Genomic DNA, 23,559 nt, shown 5'->3' with positions numbered 1-23,559 from the left:
TCAGTTTCTCACTTTCAAAACCAGGACTCCACACGCCTGCCTTGAAGGGGTGCGGTGGGGCATCTCAATCCCCTGACAAAGTGGCAGCATCCGGGCATGTGCGGTGGGAGCCCCTCAGCTCTGAACAGTGCAGTGGGAGTCGGCCCTGAGTTTGTAGCCCCCAGCTTCAGGCTCACTCCCTTCCACTCCATTTCCCATCTCCGTGTACTCTTGGTTGCCCGGGGCACTCACCCGCCTGGCTCACCTTCAGCAACACTGCTGAATGGATCCTTGTCTGCCAGGTACGCCAGTGAGTTTTCTGAATGAGTGAGCACGCTTGGCCGTGGGGCAAGGGCTAGCTAGAAAGGGCAGGAGATGAAGTGTTTCTGGCTTGGTCTCCACGGGAGCACTCACCTCTGCCTTCTGAGCAGAAACTGGGAGAGTTGAGACTGTGGGCTAGACACATAAGCACGGCCAGATGCCAAAAAGCTTAACAGTAGCTGGACGTTATTCTTGGACACCTGTTCTGGGTCACATGCTAAGAAAGCATCACCTTCCATTTGTAAAGGGCTTTAAAAGGGGACGTTTACCTACTTAGGAATGACTGCAGGCCAGGCAAAGTACTCCTGTGCTCTGTGAAGTCCCTGGATCTGGGGCTGGCATGACCTAAGGCTCAACAACTACCAAGGCACATGGCTCAGTGTGGCTGTGATCTACATCAAACACTTATCTCACTGAAAGCCCACACAGACACACACTCGTGCCCCTCCACACTCATGCCCACACAGACACACACACTCATGCAATACAACTCACCAACACAATCGTCAGATTAACATATTTCTGTCTTTACAGGATGAGAGAACTAAGTGCATCGATCAAGGTGATACAGCACTTACACATAGCAGCAATTCCCATCTCATAGACCCGTTCACAGTCCTATGTCAGTGGTGACGCAGTGTCTCTGGGTCATCTGAATGACTGGGGCCAGCCCCTTTCCATCTCATGACTCAGTTTACCCATCTGCAAATTAGTAGAGCATTGCTCTCACCCACAGCCAGTCAGTTAAGAAGACAAGCATTGACAGGCCTGGTGACAAAGTTTCCACACAAACGAGTGGTGTTATCATTGCTATCACCGCCAAACGTGCTAGTGTTTATGGTGCCCATCCCAGAGTTTTATGGAGCCTTTTCAGTTCATTCTCATGGGGGGCAGTGATTTTACTATCTGCCATCAATTGCTGCAGAAATAGAACACTTCTGCTTAATAAAAGATAAATGTCGAAAATAAACGATAACAAATATCAGAGGGATGCTCTAGTTCCTAGAGTTAAAATCTGCATTGAGGTATCCTGTAGCAGAATCAGCTCCAGAGGGTGTATCTCAGGAGAGTGGTGGAATGTGCTTTAGGGCATTGCTGCCCTGAGAAAGTGCAGCCAAGGCAAGGAGGAGATGACATAGGGAAGGTGCAGGTTAGGAGTGCACATCAGTGGCCTTCCTATGAGGCCAGAGGGGCAGAAGCTCTGCCCTGGGCTGTGACGGCATGCTTAGCTTTCATCCTCCCTTACTCAGAATGCCTTATTGTCTTCATAGGTAGGGACACTAATGCTGACATTGCGCTGACTCTCTTGCAGCTAGACTGCTGGGTCATAGGCAGAATGAATTCACAGGGTTAGGAAAGCCAAAGCAAAATGAGGCATTTTCCTTCCTTGGAATACTTCTAGTGTCTAGCATGTCCCAGAGGGCATGCTCAGCTCTGGGGTGCAGAGGCAAATGTCCACTCTGCTTTTACATATCTGTTGGGGATATAAACTCAGGCTTTCATGTTTGTGCAGAAAGCACTTTGCAGACTGAGCCATTTCCCCAGACCCAGAGGAGGTTCTTGACTGGAAGGGAAATAAAAGCAAGGAAAAACAAAGCAAAATAAACAATGTGAATCTGATCTTGTCTTATAAGTAAGTAACCCCAGCTCTGCCAGAAATCAGGCCCACAGTTCACACCCAAGGTGTGGGTGATGAAACAGTAGACCCCAGAGAGCTGGATAGGAAGGACCTCCTGGTCCCAGGAGCCTTGCGAGATTGCCAAGACTTGGAAGGAATATATACTGGGTGTCACTCAGAAAACCTGGCCAGACTGCAGTAAGGTACCTCAGATTGTGTCCAAATCATGACGTAGTGAGGAAGGAACAGAGGGAGGCAAGATACCCCAAGTGAGGTAGAACCTTTGTCAGAGCAAGGACAGACACCTGGGAAGTGGAAGGAGATAGGACAAGAGAAGATGGAGAGGGAGAGATGGGGGAGTGGCAGAGCAGGAGTAAAGAGCTTAATTCTGTTCATATGGTATTTGTGTCTGCCCTGGTGGCTCAGGACTTAGTCTATGACTGTGCCTGGTAAAGAAGAAGCTAGTAAAGTTTCTGTGTTTTGTTCTACCCATGTAGTGAGAGCAGCATGATCCCCAGATGAGAGCCTGCACGCTAGTAGCCAGGAACCACATCCAGTGGATTCCAGCAAAACCTGCAGAGTCCCAGCTACCTGAAGACCCAGGACCAATTCCCAGTGTACTGCTCTGAGCCAAGGAGCTTTGCGATGCCTCTTCTTAGCACAGCGTCCAGATGCCTGGCTCACAGTCAGTTTGTAGAGTCAGAGTTGGCATGATTCCATTATACATCCAGCTTCTTGGGCATCTAAAGGCATTGACAGACCACCAAGCCCCCCCCCCAAACTCAAGATGGTCATCACTGACTAATTTCCCCAAATCCCTCATTCCTTTTATAACAGCAATTAAACCTTTTTCCTCTCCTTTCTTTCCTTGTCATCACAGAAAAGAGCCAGGGAAAATAACCAAGGTTTCAGCTCCATTAATTTTTCAGGGCACCATAAATTAAAGAGCAATTGCAACACAGTCAATTTCTTCAGGAAAATAACTCGCTGTAGCCGTGCTTTGGTCTAATTACATGGAAGGCTAAGTAGCACTATTAATACCCAGAAGGGTGTGCAGCCCTGAGGGAAAGGGATAGCAACAGACAGGCACCCACAGGCCAGGGACACTACACAATATGTGTTAGACCTTGCAAAGGAGGCTGGGCTCTGGGGGTAAGCTGGGCTTGGCCATCACCACTCTCTACTTGGGGCTCTCTTTCCTGGCTGATCCCTGTTAGTAGGAACTGTCATTGATCCATATGTCCATTCATCTAACCAACTGCTCTCCATCCATCCATCCATCATCCATCCATCCATACCACCCACCCACCCATCCACCCATCTGTCCATCCACTACCTATCCATCCATCCATCCATCCATCCTTTCCTATGTCCACTCTAATATATCCAATCATCCAACTTTCCACCTATCCATCAACTCATCCATCCATTTCTTATATTCATTTATAATCTATCTAGCCAGCATACATTCTCAGAAAACACTTGAGATAAAAACTGTGAACTATAAATCAAGCATGGCTACCTTCCCAGAGTTTAGCTCTAGTGTGTATGGACTGGAGACTATGATCAAATACTATCAGAAACACAAAACTGTATGTTAGCACCAAGAAAGAGGCACAGGACCCTGGAAGAAGGTGGGCCCATGCTGTTGCCCTTCAGTTACATATGTTCATTCTCCTAACCAACTTATCCATCCATCCATGGATCCATGCTGGCCCTCCACCTGTCCCTGTCCCAGGGGCTGATGAATAGCAGTTTCTACTGGCAGCTGCTCTGGCCTCTGGCTGGGGAGAGCCCAAAGGAACAGGAGCAGAGTCTGGCTAGCAGGAGGGGAGGGGCTGTGGCTCTTCTTCTTGCTCCTCTTCCTGATAGCTACGTATGGCAGGCTCTGCACAGCTATCACCAGGGCCAGACTCCATTCCTGGGACCTTTGCTTTGCCTGCTGTGTGGTATGGTGGCAGGCAATCCTTCCACTCCAAGATGGTATAGTCTGATCCTTAAACTAGGGACCATGCCCTCATGTGGCTCCAAACAGCTTTACAGAGGTGCTTTTTAGAAAATGGGGTTTGCCTCGTGGACCTGAGGTGGAGTTGTCTCTGTCTTCATGGAAGACAGGGACTGTGGGAAGGTTCAGATATGTACTCATGGGCATGGGTACACCAGCATGTCCATGTACACATGCAGGGGGCATTCTAAAAATGGGCAGAGACTTAACCAGGCTGGCCTAGAAGACACAGCAATGCTACCTTAACCCAAAGCACACAGTGACCGCCAGGACTAGGAAGGGAGGGGCAGCTGTCCCCGGAGTCTCAGGGACACTCAACTTCAGCCCAAGGACACTAATTTTACACAGGCCTCTAGGTCTGTGACAAAACACAGTTGTGTCATTTAAGTTCCCAAATCTGTGGTCACTGGCCACCATGGCTTCAGGAAAGCATCCAGTGCCCTCCCCTTGAGCATCTACTAGCCTAAAGCAGAGGAGGCCTGGGATTATCTAGGATCTCCTGACCCAGCTAACAGGCCTCTGGGTGCCAAGGGCTACTCACTGCCACCTCTACCTGCTGTGCACACTCCATTGGTGTGAGATTCCCCATGGTGATAGATGGCCACATGCATTTGTCAACAAGAGCAATGCTGAGGTTTGTGCCTCCCAGCTCGAGCAAGGCTCTGCCTCACCAGCTGGGGGTGCAGAGACCCCTGATAAGAAAGCTGCTTCTGTCCTGACGTCTGTCTGGTTGGGTCGTGCGGCCTCACATCCCATGTCCTCTTACCTTGCTGTCTTTGGTGTAGGCAAGAACCTTGTCCTCCTCCTTCGGGTGGAAGAGGAGGGTCTCCACGAGGAAGGGGACAGGATACTTCTGGAAGGTGGCGCCCTCATCGGTGCTGAGGAAGAGGCTCTGTTCCCGGTCACCAAGAGACGAGCTCACAAGGATGATCTGAAACACAGAATGGGAGACTGCTAAGAGGAGTACTGTCCCTCACTGCATCCCCACTCCTTCATGGAGGACCCCAGCAGGCAGAGCTAGGGCTTGGCATGGAATCCCAAAGCTCAAGGTCTCTGCCGTATGGGAGAGGAGGCTCTGGGGAGAGCTGGGACAGGTGTGGCCATGTGGGAAGTGGGTGATGTGAGTGGGGGTGTCTGCCCGAAGAAGAGGATGGGCGGTCGCCTAGAAATCATGGGGAGGATGAGCGGCTGCTGCAAAGTCACTGCAGCCAGCTGACGGGTGTCCTCTGAAAAGACGTACCCATACACCAAGCCCCTGGGAGAGCTGGGAGCACACCCTGCCCTAAGCCCCTCCATGCTGCATAAACAATGGCTTTGGGGCTCTTCTTTGCCTGCAAAGAGTCCATTTTACCAGCAGCGTTTGGCCCCATTTTCGGCACAAACATAGGCCAGGATGACTGTACCTTGGTGGGCTTGTAAAGAAGACCACCTGTGCAGCGAAATGACCTATTCCTAAAAGCAGACAGGGGCTCACCCTTGAGAGCGATCAAAGTAAACTGACCCCTCTGAGTACATGGATGTGTTCTGTCACACCAGGAAAAAACAGGCCAGGGTTTATCAGACACAGGAGACCGAAGAAAGGGTGCAACACCCTTACCCGGACTCCAGAGAGAAGAGGTCACCTGACACCATGATGGCAGCCTGGCATCGGCCTCGTGTGTGCACTGAGGAGCGTGCAGCAGAGAATTCCCAGCTGCCTTGAACACGTCAGCTTAACTTGCTTTCCATGGTTGACATGGCCGACTTTGACTGCTGTCCCCTTCCCTGCCCACCTGTTTGCCCATGTGACCTGACATTCATTCATCTATGTGTTCATCCCTCTAGGTCTGGTCCCGCCCTCCATCCCACAGTCTCCACTGTTGCGTGCCTCTTTCCTGAATCGTGATTGACCCGGAAGCTCGGCTCAGCTCTGAGCCCGAGGCTGACTTGGAAGCACAGCCACCAGCAGGCTTCGTCTTATTCCCCCAGGGACTTGCTTCTCTCCCCATCAGCTTGCTGCTTGTCTTCAGCTAGGTCTATCAAACTCCTCCATCTCAGCTGTAGCCTCTGCAGCCCTTTGTGTCCATGCTGTAAACTACTGTTTTAGTTAGGGTTTCTGTTGCGCTGATAAACACAGTGACCAAGAGCAACTAGGAGAGAAAGGGCTTCTTTCAACTTAACAACTCTCAGATCACACACTCTGCCATCAAAGGAAGTCAGAGCGGGAACTCAAAACAGGCAGGAACCTGGAGGCAGGGGCTGAAGCAGAGGCCATGGAGGGGTGGTGCTCACTGGCTTGCTGACCAGGCTTCCTTCAACAACCGGGACCACTTGGACAGAGTTGGTGCCCCCCACAGCGAGCTGAGTTCTCTCACATCAACCATTAAGGGAGAAAATTTCCCATAGGCCAATCTGGTGTGGGCATTTTCTCTCTTCAGGCTCTCTCTCCTCAGCATGACAAAAACAAATGAGAACACCTACCTGTAGAGATAGGCAGGCAGATACGTACATAAAAACAGGTGCGCACGCGCACAAACATCTTCTGTGTGCCATGCAACTGTGATCCGAGAGAATACCGGTAATTAAGATTGGAATAAAGAACCAGTATTCACCTTGGCCAGCTACCAAGGAAATCGGACTAGTTGGTAATTGCAGCCAACAGATTGAGGTGGCCTGTGAATTGAATACACTCTGACACTGTGAAAGACAGAAACATGTCCGTCCATCTTCCTGATGCAGTACACTCACAGCAACGTCCTTACTTGGGAGCATGGTCACTGGTGACAAGTGCAGGACCTCAAGAGGAGCCCATCCTGGGTTTAGGATAAGTCCACCAACTGTGCCCTCGTAAGAGGAGACAAGGGCACATGCTTCTAGAAGAGGCAGAGAACAATGGTCCCCTGGACCTCCTGGAGTGGAATCCAGCACAGCCTCCCTAGGATGCTCAGCCTCTACCCTGAGAGACAGTCCATACTCAGCCCTGTCACATACATCCTTAGCTGTGGCCGAAGCTCGGCTCAGGGTGACGGGGTGGGGAGACTCTGGCAGCTTGGTCTTGTGGTGATGCCACATCCCTTCGATGTGCACACCACACCCCTCTTTGGAGACCCGCAGGCTGGATGAGCACCCCAGGTTCTAGGTGTCTGATGAAGCTGATGAAGCTCCACGACTGGGGTGGTCTGTGCTCATCAAAGCCTCCCAAGGAGAAGTCACCACAGTACCCAGCTTTGTGCTATCCAGGACTCTCGGAGAACCTTGCTATGAGGCTTTCCTGTGCATGGCGAGGCCGCCTGGCCCACCACCTCTTAAACTATTGTATGCTGCTGAGTCCCCATGGATGCCTTCTCCTTTGGGCTGCTTGGGATATGGGATGGTCAAGAAAGGGAGCTGAGACCCCCGCTATCACACTGTGGCTCACAGGAGGGTTTCAGAGTTGAAAGGGGGGCTTGGGGGGCTCCTTACAAGTCAGACCTTAGGGTGGGGGCTGGGAAAGCTGGGAAAGTGACTTCACCACACAGCATCTGGGCAAGTGGTGCCAGAGTCATTAGTGCTGCAATCCCTGGATCAGAGCAGTGATGGCAGACTGGCTCCCTGCCGTGAACTCTCCAACCCCAGGCCACTGTCTGCCCCCCCCACACCACTGGCATCAGTGAAGTCCCTCTGGTGTAGTCATGGCTGGCCCGCAGTCACTCTCCTCATGTGCAGACTCAAGTCCTCAGGCCAGCCTCCCTCTCTGGGCCAGCTGCACTCCATGTTAACTATGTTGCCTTGATAGGACTCTCAAAGGGAATTCTCATCCTAATACCACCTCTGCTTGCCAGGTGTGGAAACTGAGGCACAGAGAAGGGAAAGAGATGTCAAGTTCACATGGATCATTGGGGGGGCAGGGGCAGGGTTTAAGCAGCTGACATGCTCTGTGGGGTACTGTGGTGGGAGAGACCCTCTGCTGGGCCTGGAGTTGGGGCAGGGCTGGCTGGGAACCGGCGTAGTTGAGGAACACACAGCTTCCTGGAGGTCACGGAGCACTGAGACCAGCCTCTGACTGGAAGCTGCTGCGATGGCCTTTCAGAGCTTATCTGGAGAAGACAACGAAGGGCCCAAGAGGATCAGAGAGCGCTTGCTCGGCTCCAAGTGAGCTTTCTTTCCCAGGAACGCTAACCAGCTCCCTGGAAACATTAATTAGCCTCCTCCAGCATAATGCCCACTACCTCTGTTCAGGAAGGCCTGGGAAAGACTCTCCCTAACAGGGACAAAGAGATGAGCCTGTGGGTGCAGGGGCGCGGGGGAACTCAGGGAAGAGCCGCAGAGGGCATCAAAAACCGGATACTGGGTGGGAACACAGGGGATGGGCTCTGTTCCCTGTGGTATAGTGACTGAGTCATAAGAAGCATGTGGCACTCTGCAATGTGATGAGCAGGGATGATGGACAGTAGTGACACCCAAGGCCGCGGAGGAAGCCAGCGCAGAGGTCAGTTTTAAGCAGAAAGTTAGGATTCCAGGTTTTACTTAAATAAATAAACGTATCCGCAGTGTTTGCAGGCGGGAGACGTGGCAATTGTCACAATGAGGGCGCCGATGTCAGCCAGTTAGTATTATCCAAACGTCACTGGGCTCAGACGCCACTGGCTCTCTGGTTCTGCCCCAGGACCTCACAGCCCACCCACGCGATTAGTTGGTCAGGTCTTCTGAGATCCTGTTGGGGAGTTTTAACGTCCCCTGCAGTGGAGAGGCATCCAGACTGGCTCCTGCAAGGGTCCCTCCAGGGAGCCTTGGCTATCGGTTCCCACATTTTCTCCCAGCAAACACTGCTGCAATGGTATTTGCTCTAAGATCACAGAGGGAGGTACTGTCACCTGCTGGCAGGTGGCCCCTTTGCGGGTGGCTTGTTTCTCTGCCCTCTTTGGAATGGGATGGCACCTGCCTCCCTGAGGGAAGTGACTGGAATTCTGCACTAGAACTGGTCTTGCCTGCCTCCCCTGCTATTGATTTAATCATCCAGTTATATCACCAGGGGCTCATGAATATTTATTTTACACTTTGCATTGTAATTCACAAACTGTTTTTGCTCAAAGCATCCAGCTGTAGCTCTTGGGAACTTTCGGCTCCCTGTGTCCCTTCTTCCTTAGATAATCCAAACTATGTGTAGACACACCTGGACAAGAAGAAAAATGACACAAGCCACCCTGACATCCTGTGTTTGGCTCACCAAACACCCACCTGACGTTCTTTCTCCACCCCAGGCTCTGGATGCACCCCTGGTTTGCCCAAATCCTCTTCCCAGAACCCTCTCATAAGACTCTTTCCCATGATGCACTCCCACACCGCAACTGTTTGCTGTGGGCCTCCTGTTTGGATGGCATGCTCTTGGGCAACTCTTATTTTGTACCTCTGGTGACCACCAGCACAGGTGTGGGTGGAGTTGGCAATTGGCCCATCCTGGGTGGATAAGGGATAGAACTCCAGCATGGATGAGGGGATGGCCAGCCCCACCTCCACCTGGACTCCCATAGGATCCCGTGTCTAGTTTTCTCTTTGGGAGAATATCCTCATGAATACTCAAGTAGCCCAGAGGCCAACAGCCAGAAAGTTCCATTCACTTCTTCCTCTTCACTGTTCCCAGTAGCACACATTAGTGAAGGCTCATTCATTCATTCATTCACTCATTCATTCATTCATTCTTCAATGGCTGCTGAACCATGAGAAAGAAGGGGCCTTCTCTGATGAGCCTTGAATGGGTAGATTTGACTGGCAGACCAGGGTAGGGAGGTAATGGGATAGGGTCACAAAAGCAGGGTCCCTGGCCCACCTTCCATCTCCATCCCAGGCTCCTGTATCAGTCACCTCAATTCTGTATTTCTGCAGTGGGCTGCGACAGCAGGCACCTTGCCTTTCTGGGCATGTGCTGCTCCTTGCACAGACACACAAGAGAATGGAGATACCCTGACTCTGATGACTGCGACGCTGACCTCAAACTTCCACCACGATTCATGTTCACATATGAGCAAACCAAAATAGTTCCTTTCAAATGTTCTGGGTGCAAACTCCCAGGTGACGAAGCCCTACCTGCAGGCAGCCCCATACCAGTCAACCCATGGGTGGGGGCAGTGCCTCACTCCAACATCTGCTCATCAAAGGGCTTCCTGTCCACCCAGGCTCTCTCCAGAGGCTGCCTCTTCCAGGAGACCATCCCTGGAACAGAGTCAGTGTGGCTCTCTGACCCTCACCCAGAACGGCCTGTACCATGAACCTTGTAGTCCCTTACGCTCTCTCTAGGGGAGCCAGTCCCTTATGCTCTCTCTAGGGGAGCCTCCCCACAGCCTGGCAAATCTGAGTCTATCTGCTACAGCCATATCCCAGCCTAGACAACTCAACTGACACTGAGTAGGTGCTGAGACTCATTACTGAGTAAGAGCGCTGGGCTAGGGCCGCCAGCCACATCCTCGGGTGGGCCCAGGGTTCCGCCGAGGCGACCCTGAGGTGAGGGGTGCCAAGGGCCCTCCGATCTCACCAGGGTCTAATTTCAGCCTTTGGACTGTGAGAGTGAGCCAGGAAAGAGGGAGAGAAAGCGCTGACAACGATGGGAACAAGGGGTAAGAAGCAAATCAATTAGTAGCTCGCGGGTGGAGGTGGGCAGATTGCACTTCCAAACTGAGAGGCAGACTATTTCCAACAGCGTATTTTTACTGCTTACTATTCTGGGGGAGACATATGGTACCTGAGCTAGGTCCTGGGGGCTGTGAGGCTGGGTTTCCAGAAATCAGAGGCAACATGTTCAAACGTGTTGTAGAAATATCTGACACATTCCTTTGACTGATGGTTGGGCAACTTAAAGCCTGAGCCTCAGGAGAGGCTAGTAAGCTGTGTGGCCCAGTACAGGGTATGGGGTATGGCACAGGGAAAGTTGTATAGGACACTCACAGCACTCCTGCCAAGGAGCTCAATTGTCCTCATTTCTCAGAGGGACTGCTGAGGCCAGAGAGGCTGGAGAAGGTGTATGGAGCTCACCGGTAGCTTGGCTGCACCAGCTTTCCTCTCTTCACGTTCCCCTGTGCCACCCAACTAATGCCAAGGCCTAGGACATGGTTGTCTCTGTGTGAAAGGCCTCCCTCCGTACTCCAGAGGCCAGAAGTGGCTCCCAGAAGCCTATAAGTTACTAAAATGTTGGGGATGGACTTCTGATTGCATGAAGGCTCCTTGGACCTTTCTCCCCCTGGCCAGTGGGTCCCGTTAAGATCACTCTGTCAGGGCACACATATGTCCTGTGCCCCTATTGCAGCGAACTCCTCCTCCAAAGTACCTCTGCTCCTCAGGCCTACAGAGACACAGAGGACCTCCATGTCCTGGAGTGTTGACCACAATGACCCCTCCCCACTACCCGCCTCGGCGGACAGATGTCTTCTACGGAAGGTCAGTGCAGCCACACACGAAGGGCTTAGGGGAGCTCCTGGCAGAGGAGGAGCAGGACAGGTGGGACCTGTGCTGGAGCCCTGATCCCTTGGCCGTATCTGGAGTCCTGACTGCTTAAGGGTCTACATGCCTTCTTCTGGGTTCCAGATTCAGTCAGATATCCTTCCGGTCTGCTATTTGGACCTTCTGGTTTGATGCGTCCCTGTGACCGCTGCTTATAGGTTTCTTGTGGTTGCTCTGATCAACAGATGCTGGATGTTACCTCCCTGGTCCACTTCCCACCATGAAGCTTTCAGCCCATCTCTTCCGAAAGGTAGGGCTAACACCCAGCCTGCCCCAGTGACACACATCGGATTGCAATCATTTTTGTGGGCCTTACAGAAAACCAAAGGAAGTATGTGTCATCCTTGCTTGCCAGAGCCCTGCCTCACAGAGAGATCTTCCTCTCTCTCTACTACGTATATAAGTGTGATTGTGTGTATGTGTTTCAGGGACTGCCAGCCCATGCCTCAAGATTCCTGTCACCTGTCTACTGAACACCCCCTCCCCCCCCCCACCAACTTGTTCCTGGCAGCCAGATGGAGCCAGCTGGGAACTCAGGAGACTTGGTTTGGACAAGTGCAGATGCAGACAGTTGAGACAAACACAGAGGCACCCACCCCCAGATCTGAAATTAGAAGCTGCTAGAATCTCATCTGAGCCCGAGTGAGTCATGAGTAATAAGAATTCTCCAGCCCAGCACCTTTCTTATCCCCCAAGGCTTGCAGATGGCAGGGGGAGGGGCTGGTACCCCCAGGTGGGATCTCTGGAGTGGTAGAAGTGGTCATCTGTTTGGTAACCCCTAGGAGATAGTTTGCCTGAGATGTGGCCTTGTGTATACAAGAGGAAGGTGACTGTGGAGTCGGGTGGGTTAGTTAAATGAGACTTCAGACAAAGGCAGCATGCCACACAGGATGGATGGGTGCTAAAGATGACTTACAGCTGGGGCTCAGGGGCTTCAGTAGGGATTGAGTGATAAGGGCCACAGAGAATGCTCTGATCTGCTGGCTAAGGAAGATGTGCACAGCAGTGTCATTTACATTTATGTGGCATGAGACAGGATGACTAGCTTGGGAGACAACCAGGGTCAATCTGAGCTTCCAAGGCTCCTGGGACATACCCAGTGGTGGGAGAGATACTCAGGGCGAGCCTGGTAGGAAGCTGGCCTGCAGGGAGGCATTTGGGGACTACACATGGGCCCACGAGCCAGATGTGGCTTCGCTTATTCCAGGGAAAGTCATTTTGGAGTGTGCTCTCTTGAATGTTTTGAAATGAGATAATGTGGCATGCAAAAGAACTGGCCTGGATGCCACCCCATTCCGCCACTATCATGACATACTGGGCTGAGCAGCCTTCACACAAGAGCTGACAGGTTAAGAGCAGGGTCACTGGTCTTCCATAGATTCTGTGGGCTGGCCCAGGGCCACCAGTGTCCCCAGCATCCTTCCTAGGATCAGCACAGGGTGAGAAGACAGATGGGAAAACAGACAGCAGTTTCCAAGCTTCTCATACCCCAGTCTATGACCTTCACTCCAGCCTGTGACAGCCATCCTAACGTGTGATCTTCACCCCAGTCTATGACCTTCACTCCAGCCTGTGACAGACACCCTAACGTGTGATCTTCACCCCAGTCTATGACCTTCACTCCAGCCTGTGACAGACACCCTAACGTGTGATCTTCATCCCAGTCTATGACCTTCACTCCAGCCTGTGACAGCCATCCTAACGTGTGATCTTCACCCCAGTCTATGACCTTCACTCCATCCTGTGACAGCCACCCTAACGTGCGATCTTCACCCCAGTCTATGACCTACACTCCAGCCTGTGACAGCCACCCTAACGTGTGATCTTCACCTCAGCCCACGACCTTCACTCCAGCTGTCACATCCACCATGTAGGGAAGCCTCAGGGGCCCAATATTAAATTCCTTTTCCATACCTGCTGTGGTTTCTGATCAAGGCCTGATGATAAAAACTGAAGGCAGGGAATAATGAGTTCATTAGACCAAAGATAAATGATAAAAGGGTGTTTTATTGGGGAGCAGCTTGCACAGATAATAGTAAAGAATGGCCGCAGTGTTCCGGCTCCAGAAGATGCAGCCTCTGCCCTTCTGATCTGATCCACAACCCGAGAGAGAGAGAGAGAGAGAGAGAGAGAGAGAGAGAGAGAGAGAGAGAGAGTATGTGTGTGTGTGTGTGAGAGAGAGAATGTGTGTGAGAGAGAGAGCAAGAGAGCGTGTGTGTGTGTGTTATGTGTGAGAGAGTGAGCGAGTGCCCACCTTAGGCTTCCCCATCTTCCTGTTAGTGTGGCCACTAACACAAATATACTGGCAAGGCTAGATGCCACTACAATTCCCCCTTTTAGTCTAAAGAAGGCTTTAAGCCTGATGCAAAAACTATATATAATGATAACAAATGTCAAGTATACTCCAGGAAAAGGAAAGGTAAAAACATAAACAAATTAAAACCTACAACCAGCAAGGGCAACACTGAGCAAAAGACATATACTCAGGAAACATCTAGAATAACACTACCAGTCAAATACCAGGATCTGGTCCATTCCATCTCTGCTTACTGAACAACGCACATTTTATCTAGATCATTCTCTGTACAGAGCCCTCCCTGTCTTTGGTGCTGATGATGTCTTTGACTTCTCATCTTTGACCTACAAGAATTAGGACTTGTCTGCCTCACAGCAACCTCTTCCAGCAGCATGAGCTTGCTGTGAGCTACAGAATTCACTCCTGCACCAAGGCGACAAATGGAAATATCTGTTGGGGCAGGATGCAGATGACACCTGTTCACAGCGTGATTCCCGAGAGATTTGAGCTCCCATTGTGTGGAACACATCAGAACAGGATCCAGTGCCCTCGACCCCCAGCTGTGAACTGCTGTACTGTCTTAGAAATTTACCAGGAGTGCTGCAAGATGAGAGGGCTCAGGGCATAAAAGCACTTGGTGCACAAACCTGATGGCCTGAGTTCGATCCCTGGGACCCCCATGTAAGGACAGAGCCAACCAACTTGTCCTGAGACCCCCCTACATGTGCCCTGTGGCACACATGGGCCCACCACCACCAGGAATGAATAAACAAAGAAGGAAATCCATCAGGAGCTAGCAGACTACAGCAAGCCTGGGTGGGTGGTACTGCCTGTCCATCTAGAATGTGGGACACGGTTGGCTCTCAGCAGGTTGGCTCTCACCGACTGACTGTCCTTACCTGGTATAATAGTGACTTTTCTGTGGCTGTAATAAATACCATGACCAAGGTAACGATGAGAAGAAAGAGTTTATTTGGGTGTGTGGTTCCGGAGGGTTAGAGTCCTTGACGACAGAATGACACATGGCTGCAGGAGGATGAGGCTGAGGGCTCACATCCTGGACCACAAGGGGCAGTAGACAAAATGAGCTAGGAACGTCACAAGCCTTTAAACTCTCAAAGCCCTCCCCAGTGCCATGCTTCCTCCAACAAGGTCCCACTTCCGAAGCCTTCTCAAGTCGTGCCACCAACTGGGGACAAAGGGTTCAAATGCCTGAGACTGGGGTGGGGGAGAGAATCTCCTTCAAGCCACCAAAGCTGGCAAGGGATCACTTCAAAGCTTATGAAGGAGCTGGGCCCCAGTAGTGATGGACAGGATGCAGGGTGCTGGGGTTGGGGGCGAACTACACACAGGATTCCTGTCACATATCTATGCAAGGGCTGTGCCGGGTGTTGGGATCACCAAAGTGACCAGGAGAACACAATCCCCAACCTTAGCCCCATCCTCTGGGCAGGGTGCATTCATAAACACAAATCCTAGTCTTTCATAGCAGCCTGGGCGGGTGACACCTTGGGCTGTCTTCCAGACAGAGAGCAGGAGCCTGGACGGGGAAGTGACTTGCCCAGTGCCACACAGCCGTAAGCTCCCGTGTAGGTGCATGGATGTCTCTGCTTGCTGTGGCAGCCAGCCATCCTGCCCTCTGTGTGAGCACGTGCGCCGATGAGCACGCAGTGTTGATTTTGTAAAACAGCCAGTCAAACACAATCACGGAATTGATTGTCAGCTAAGGGCTGGTTCAGCTTTAATTACTGACTTGACAATTGCTGAAATGCCAAGAAAAGTCCCTGGGCACACTTGTAAACTGAAAGCAGAGCCTGCTTTCCCCTTGGCCAGGGTCTGCCTTGAAACCTGGCTCCTGATCGATCATCATGGAAGAAGGCAGACATATTTCAGGAGACATAAAAACAACTCACCACCCACGTCCTACAACCTTGATTTACGGGCAATCTTTTCAATAACATGAAACTCGAGCCAGGGCCGTTGTTAAGACTTCTGTTCTCGGAGGGGCTGTGCATGAAGGCCCTAGAGGGAATGTGGTTTAATTGTGTTTGTTTGGCTGTCTGAAGGCATTTCGCCGGCAATGCAAAGAAGCCCATTCGCCTGGGCAGAGTGCAGAGGGAGGATGGTGAATTCTCTGGAGTGACTGTGTTTTGCAAGATTGTCTTTTATCAGGACAGTTGTGTTAACTGTGTAAGATTAGATCAGTGAACAGTTTGTTCATTCATCTGCCCTAATTGAACAACGGAAGGCGAGGGAACGCTTGGCAGCTCTGTTAGTACTCTGGCTTTGCAGTGCTGGCTGTGTATGGGTAATGACGGCACTGTGGGAATGACACGGTCGGTCCCTAAGATTTCCTAGTCAAATACTCACAACCAGCAGCTAAGATGGCACTGTCATCAGTAGTCCAGGTGGCTAAAGTGCTGTCTCAGCTTGAGCTTGAGCTGGTCATTGTCCCTGTGAGTGGGTGATGGGGACCTTGGAGCCAATTGCCCTCACATTCACTGTCCACTTCGGAACTGTTGATCTGCTCAGAGAATCCAGTGTGGACAGAGATAAGTGGCCCACACTGAAGCTTCTAGAATCCAGTGAGGACAGAGATAAGTGGCCCACACTGAAGCTTCCAGAACCCAGTGAAGACAGTAAATGGCCCACACAGAAGCTTCCAGAACCCAGTGCGGACAGAGATAAGTGGCCCACACTGAAGCTTCCTCGTATCCCCTTACCACCCTATTAGGCTCTTATCTCAGCTTCCTGGGTGAGCCTTACTGCGACTTCCTGCCTGACCGCTACAATTTCCTGTTTGGTTCTTAGCACAGCTTCCTCTTAGACCCTCACTGTCACTTCCTGTTTGGCCATTACAGCAGCAGCTTCCTGTGTGACAGAGAAAGAACCTTACACAGGAAGCCCCAGTCTCCAGTGATCGCCGCTACCTTGAGTGACATGGCAGTGACACACTGATCACTCAGCGTGGACAACACTGGTGACAAAAATCAGGCTTGCGCATACAGCTACTGTGTCCTGGGCCCCACAGAAACCCCGGACACATGGCGAACTGAGGTCCCTGCTACCGTATCAAATCTGGCTGCCAGGTCCTCTCAGCATAGGAAGTGTCTGTGACAGAGTCCTGGCCCCTCTCAGCACTTCTTACCCCACCCCAGACATCTGCAGCCCCTGAGCTTCTCTTCCCTTCCCCAGCTTCTGATTCCTGTACAACTCAGATATTTTGGCCATGTGCTGTCTTGGTTCTGCCCTTGGCTTCTTTCTTGGCCCTGCACCCTTGACTCCTGGTCCCCTCTCTTGCCCATCTAGCTTCTCTTCCTCTCTCCCTGTCTCCTCACATCCCTCATCTAGTCCGCTGGCCGTGTCCAGTCTGGACTCTTCCAGATGCCTCTGGCTGTGTTCTCCCTTATATCTATACCATAAGCCTTCTCCTCAACCACACCTAGGACAGTCATTCCTCGTTTTCATTTACTGTGTGTCGGGACAGAATGCTTCCTGTGTCTTTTAAATGGTGCTCTGGCGAAGCGAGCCAGTCCTTGCAGGCGTTTAGCTGAGTTCTCTTTAAGGCCTCTCTCTCTCCCCCCCTCCCATCCTCCCTCCCTCCCTTCCTCCCTCCCTCCCTCTCTCTCTCTCTCTCTCTCTCTCTCTCTCTCTCTCTCTCTCTCTCTCCTTTCTCCCTTCCCTCCCCTCCATAAAACTTCCCACACAAGCTCAGTCCCCATGGTGTGTTCGAGCCTCACCCACCGTGGGGCTTCCCGCCAAGACCCCATCTCTGGAAGTATCATAACACCCACCCTGTGTAAAAGTAATGGAACCTGAGGGGATGCTAGTGGGAAGAAGGCCACTGGTGGGGTGACCCTGAGGGGGACATGACCAAAGGCCCTGCCTCTACATTTTCTCTCTGCTTCCTGGCCACCATGGGGTCAAACAAGCTACCTCTGACTCAGCTGAGTCAGAACAGGTTTACGGAAGTGAAGCCAATGGGGCATGGAGCTCTGAACTGTGAACCACATGAACTTTTCCTCCTTAAAAGCCAATGATTTTAAGTATCTGGAGACAGCAACACACAGATCTCAGAGACAGCAGCTCCATCCCAGCTCTACAGTGCCTGGCGATATGGAGGCAGGGTGTCAGCAAGGCAGTACTCTGTCACCCACCTACAGAGATGACAAAGGACACGCACAGGGCGTCCTCCAGCCGCCCTTTCTGTCCAGCCTTAACTGAGCTAGAGAGTAAGTGAAGCCTTGATCCTTGGCTTCACAAGGCACAGACAGACAGGGAATGAGCAGACAGGCAGAAACAAGCAGCCTTGGACTCAAAGGAGGGACTCAACCCCTGAACAAAGGGGGAGTCAGGAGGCGCCACACCCTCAGGAAGTGCTTTAACAAAACACAGAGTGGCTGGGCCAGGGGACCCATCTAGCAGCAAAGTGATGGTGAGGCCATGGCGTGGGAGGACGCTAAGGCGTCAGGAGCTGTGGAGAGGATGGGAGAGGCGGCCTGAGTCTGCTGGGAGGGACTGTGGGAGGTTCCAGGCTGCAGCTGTGGGACAGGGAAACACTAAGCCACGTGTGTGTCTTGTGTCTTCCCATGGGACAGGGGCTGGGAAGGACCAAGCCACGTACCAGTTGGATCAGGACAGGGCAGTACCACAAAAAACTCAAAGATGGTGGGGATAGAAGGAAGGCCCTGCTGACTTTCTGCATATGTCACTATGTCTAAGCCTCAGCACTGGCGTCTTTGAGCCCCTCCGTCGGGGGCAGGTTGTGGTGTCCCTGGGCCTTGTTGTTAGTGTTGGGGGTGGTGTCTGAGCCCTGAGTCAGTGGTGCTGTGTGCTGCCACATAGGCCTGTTGTCAACAGTAGGGTGTGTTATCAGTGGTGGGGTGTGGTGCTTCTGAGTCCACTGAATATTAATGGTTAGGCTATTGATGTCTCAAGGCATTAGTCAGTACTGGTATATTGGTTTGTGTATACTAACGCCACTAAAGTGGTGTGTTAGTAGCTGTCAACCATGGGGTGCTGGTGTTCATAGAGAAATGTGGCTTCTAATGTTACATAGTCCTTGGACATGGAAGCGGTGGTGGCCATGTGTTTTTGTCGGTTCCTTCTCACCCTTCTTGTTGGGAAGGGAATAGTTACATCATTAACATTCCCAAGAAGAGCGCTCTGGAGGGCATTTCTCAGGGCCCACAGACACTGTAGGGAGACTGCAAGACAGGAGCTCTGACCAAACAGGTGATGTGTCCTGACAGAGAGGATGCGTGTTGTTCTGTGCCCAGAGCCCTCCTGGTGCTGGCCTGGCCGTGGCCTCTCCCACGGGCATAAAACAGAGGGCAAGGCAGGGTTTGGATGAGAAGAAGTTAGGTAAAATGGTTCCAACCTCCTCCAAAACGCGGTGACATCTGAAGCTAGGTCCTGGCTGAGTTGCAGAGATGGCGCTGACTGAGGGCAAGCAGGACCACATTCTTTATTATGTGAAATCATCACCTGTATCCCTGAGCTTTGCCTGAATGCTCCTGGTGACAGAAGGCTTCCTATCTCTGCCTGGAACTTTCTTTACTCAACAGTGTCATCTCAGCAGAGGAAAAGCTTTGTGGCCAGCACACCTTAGCTGAACTCTAGCCACATATGTCCACATGGCCTGGAATAGTTCAGTGGTCCACGGGAGCCCCAACCTTGGAAAGCAAGAAGGCACTGTCTCTCTTCTCTCTTCTACCCGCTGAGCGTCAGGCTGGGGTTGGGGGAGGAGGTTTACACCCTGACAAGGGACATGGCAGCCCTCCCCTAATTAGGGCTGCTCTGGGCACCTCTCCTCTGGAAGACCCTGGGGCAGAAGGGCCAGGCTTCAGGGCAGGGCGTAGTACTCTTTACCAGAATGGCATCTGAATCAATCCCAATCATGGTAACTGTGACTTGTAGGACTGCTGTGACACTGGGAAGATGTGACAATGTGTGGAACTCGGGTGCGGCAGCCATAATGACACACTGAAGACAAGGTGACAGGAGTCAGTCACCGTTACTAGTTACCCGGGTACTTCACCATGTCCACTCTTGGACCCTGCTAAGATGCAGAACCTCACGAGAGGTTAACAGCCCTTGAGGGTGCCCAACTCCATAAGTGTGGCTGAGCAGGTGACAGGCCCAGAGAGCCATGTTTCCATCCCCAAGCCTTGTCACAGCCGCTCAGCTTGCCTTTGATCTATTGACTGTGTGCCTCTGTAAGATTTGTTCAGCAAAGGAGCTTTACAATTCAGGAAAAAACGTGTTTCACAATTCCGAATTCATCATTACTGCCCTAGTGCATGTACACACACACACACACACACACAGAGAGAGAGAGACAGACAGACAGACAGACAGAGAGACAGAGGGGGGAGGAAGGGAGAGGGGCAACTACAAGTAGCCGTGACAGGTAGGCACTGGAAGGACCTGTTAACGGTTCTGTCCACTCCCACATACTATCCTCCATTGGCCAGGCTCAAGCTGGGCATCTGTTGACATCCTACAGGGTCTGGTCACAGTTAGTGCCAGCAAAGCCTCCAGTGACTGCTTAAGCATCTCCTGTCCATGGGCAGCTGTGGATGGTGTCACAGCAGACTGGAACAGATTCATACCTCTGAGTTATAATGTGCATGCCAGCTCTCACCTATGATAGGTTAGAGCAGTAGAGTGACTTCAGGGGCAACAGGAAGGGGAAGGGTACTTGGGGAGATACTTTGAGAGGCCTGGAATCATCAGATTAATTGATTGACACCAGACAATTGACCTAGGTGGCTGCCAGTTGGGAGCTAGGAACGTATATGCTGAGAAAGAGACCTTCACTCACGAGCTCCTTTCCCTGGTTCCAGCTTAGGTTCTAAACAAGGCAAAGAACTCCCCTTGTTCCCTCACAGGCCTGCAGCGGCAGCCACAGATGCCAGAGGTGTTCACGTTCCAATGTGTATAACTACGCATAGACCCAGGTGACAACAGGGCCAGTGAGGGCAGAACGTGGCACACTTGATATGGGGTGCAGGGATCGGGAGAAGGGAGACAGTAGCCTTTGCTCGAGAGCACATGGCATGGCTTTCTGAGTCGCCTTTGAGAGGTGGTTGCAGGAGCAGACAAGGATGTCACAAGATGGAGACCCTGAGATGCCAGGGGGCCACCGGGTGGAGATGTCACGAGGCAGCTTAGAATCTGAGGGGGGGGGGCATTGGGCTGGGCATCCCTGGAGTGATAATGGTGAGATTACAAGGGACAGAGGGAAGCTGGGAGATTGGGAGCACCCCTGTGCCTCCCCAGGAATCTCTGGGGGAAGGCATGAGTGGGAAGGGAGGCACAGCGGAGGAGGCGGATGGGTCACACTGAAGAAGTCACTTCCCCTGCCTTCACAGATGAGGATCCGGCACTGGAGGACCTAGAACCTGAGCTCAGTGGACCTGAATTTCAGAGCAAATGTCTTTGTCGTCTCTCACGACTCAAGTCCTACACATCTGGCAGTGATCAACTCAAATGGGCTGCCTCCATGGAACACTTCTCACTCACTGTTTATGTGCATTCTCCATCATGGTTCCAGAAGTTCTCCCTCCTCTACTTCAGAACGTGCTCTTCTGGACATTGGTTTCAGTCTCCTCGTTCTGACAGTCCTGGGGCTAGAGGGTAGATGTTGTTCACTCCACTTCTGCTTGTCCAGAAACCAGGTACAGGAAGAGTTGTCTAAAGGCTAAAGGCTTGCTGTGTGATTGTGCAAGAAGGGTTGTACATGTATGTGCGGGTGGAGGGATTACATATGTCTATGTACACATATATGTATATATCAATAAGCAGTGAGTAGATTAATATTTATACAGATGGCACATGCATGATGGATGGATGAACACATACATAGTGTATGTACCTAAGTAAACACTCAGATGCATGAATAAAAACTCAAATAGATAAGACAGTCAACTGGCTTTGATTATGCAGATCAATAGCAGGGAATGAGTGATGAGTACATGGATGAGTGGATGGGTAGTTGTATGGATGAGTAGATAAATAGACAGTGAGTAGATGAGTGGATGGGTGGACGGGGGAAAGGTAAAAGAGTGGATGGTGGATGGCTAGAAGGTGGTTGAATGAGTTGACAGGTAAAGCATGAACAGGGAGATGGATGGATAGGTGGGAGGGGGGGTGGATACTTGGATGGAAGTATAAGTGGCTGGGTGAATGGATGGATGAGAATATGGGTGGATGAGTAGATGAGTGAACATGAACGGATGGGTGAGTAGATGAATGGATGAATGCTTGGATGGATGGACGGATGGATGGATGGATGGTTAGAAGAGTAGGATAGATGGGTAGGTAAGTGAATAAGTAGGTGGATAAGTGTGTGTGGGTTGGGGTAGTGGAAGGGTGGATGGATAGGTGGATGAATGGGTAGTGGAAGACCAGGTTTATCATCAAATACCCCAAGTTTTGTTGTGGCTCCTGCTCACTAGTTGCCATTCTATGCACTGCTGGTCCTCATCTCTGGGCCCTGGCTCCTCACCTTTGCTGAGAGGTGCAGTGGGTCATACAAGAGCCTCAGGGAAGAAACAGGAGGGCTGATTTGGGGAGTCTGAAGTGTTATGAACCACGGAGGAGTTTGCTTGCCAGAAATCACATTCAAAATGCACATTGAAGAAACATAATTTCCACATGGCTGGTTTTAAAACCAAGTAATTAAATGGTTTTACAGTCGGTTTTTAAAACAAGCTCTTTGAGTTATGAACATAAAGCATGTCTCCGTCATGTCCAAGTCACTCTGCCTTGAGATGTTTAGCGCAGTGGGTTTTATAATTAGGTTGCACGGCAGCTCCATAGTGGCTGAGGCCACTTTGCAAAACTCCTTTTGTGGCCTGATGTGGCATAATTAGCCCCAGAAGTCCCAAGGAGGGCTTTACCTGGGGTTGTCTGATGAGGAAGCTGGAGAGGAGCCAGAGCTGGAGCTGCAAGGGAGGGCATCTGGGGAGACATCGCTCTCAGCATGGAAGGGGAGGGCTCTGGATGCTTCCAGATGAAAGTTAGTCTCTCCCTCGCAGTGTCTAACTGGGGTGCTGTGCCATGACCTCAGCCACTGAGCTTGGAGGCTGGCCACTAGCCAGGCTTGACTCTATCCCTCCAAACATGTCTTCAGCTGCCGGAGCCTAGAGGAAGCAGGGCTGTCAGTCAATAGGAACTAATGCTTAGTATAAATATGTGTATATTTGCGACACAATAAGAAGAGTTCATTGCTTATGTGAAATTCAAATTTAACTCAGTTCTTTCTAAACTTTTTTTTGTCACATCCATCAGCCGTGCACTGTGTTGTGTATGTGAAGAGTGTTCAGTGCCCACCAGTCCCCTGTGGCCAGTGTGAGGCCAACGGTGTACTTGTGATAAGTGACAACGATTGTGAAAGGAGAATTTGGGTCTGAGAGGTGCCAAGGGGCCTGTCAATCACCAGGGAAAGGGGTTTCATGCCAGCATCACTGAGCACGGGGAGCCTGTGAGAAAGTGGCTTTAGCAGAATGTGACTCTAGAGCCGGAAAGAGTGAGGTGTGGACAAAGGGACACCGAGTGTAGCAAGAGTAGAGATAGTAGGCTGTAGGGATAGTACGCCCTCCCTCTCAGATATCCCAGAATGCAGCAGCAGCCTGCAGTGCTGAGCTGGGCTTGGTTCAGGCCAGGGGCATGGCTTCAAAAATAGCTTATCCCCAGGGTCCTCCCTTCCCATCTTTCAGTGCTTGAGCTAGGAATTTCACAAGCCTGTCATGGGGCACTCCATGCTTTGTCCCAATCATCCTGGGCCCACAAGGCTAGGGCAGACCAAATGCACGAGACAGAACCTTGAGGCATGGACATGCTGTGGCAGTGGGGTGTGTCACATTGCCACACACACCTCCTTTA

General features: G+C 51.5%; 1 protein-coding gene across 1 annotated transcript in view; it reads right to left on the bottom strand.

The window, feature by feature from the left end:
* Positions 1–23,559, bottom strand: part of Sorcs2 (sortilin related VPS10 domain containing receptor 2) — a 355,042-nt gene that overhangs the window by 50,468 nt on the left and 281,015 nt on the right. Inside the window, exon 4 of the mRNA XM_051200383.1 lies at positions 4,690–4,854. Coding sequence (XP_051056340.1) covers positions 4,690–4,854 — 165 coding nt within the window. The remainder of the gene's footprint in view (positions 1–4,689; positions 4,855–23,559) is intronic.

The sequence above is a fragment of the Phodopus roborovskii genome, unplaced genomic scaffold (genome assembly GCF_943737965.1).
Source record: "Phodopus roborovskii unplaced genomic scaffold, PHOROB, whole genome shotgun sequence".
Taxonomy (NCBI): domain Eukaryota; kingdom Metazoa; phylum Chordata; class Mammalia; order Rodentia; family Cricetidae; genus Phodopus; species Phodopus roborovskii.
This window is presented reverse-complemented; position numbering and strand designations above follow the sequence as displayed.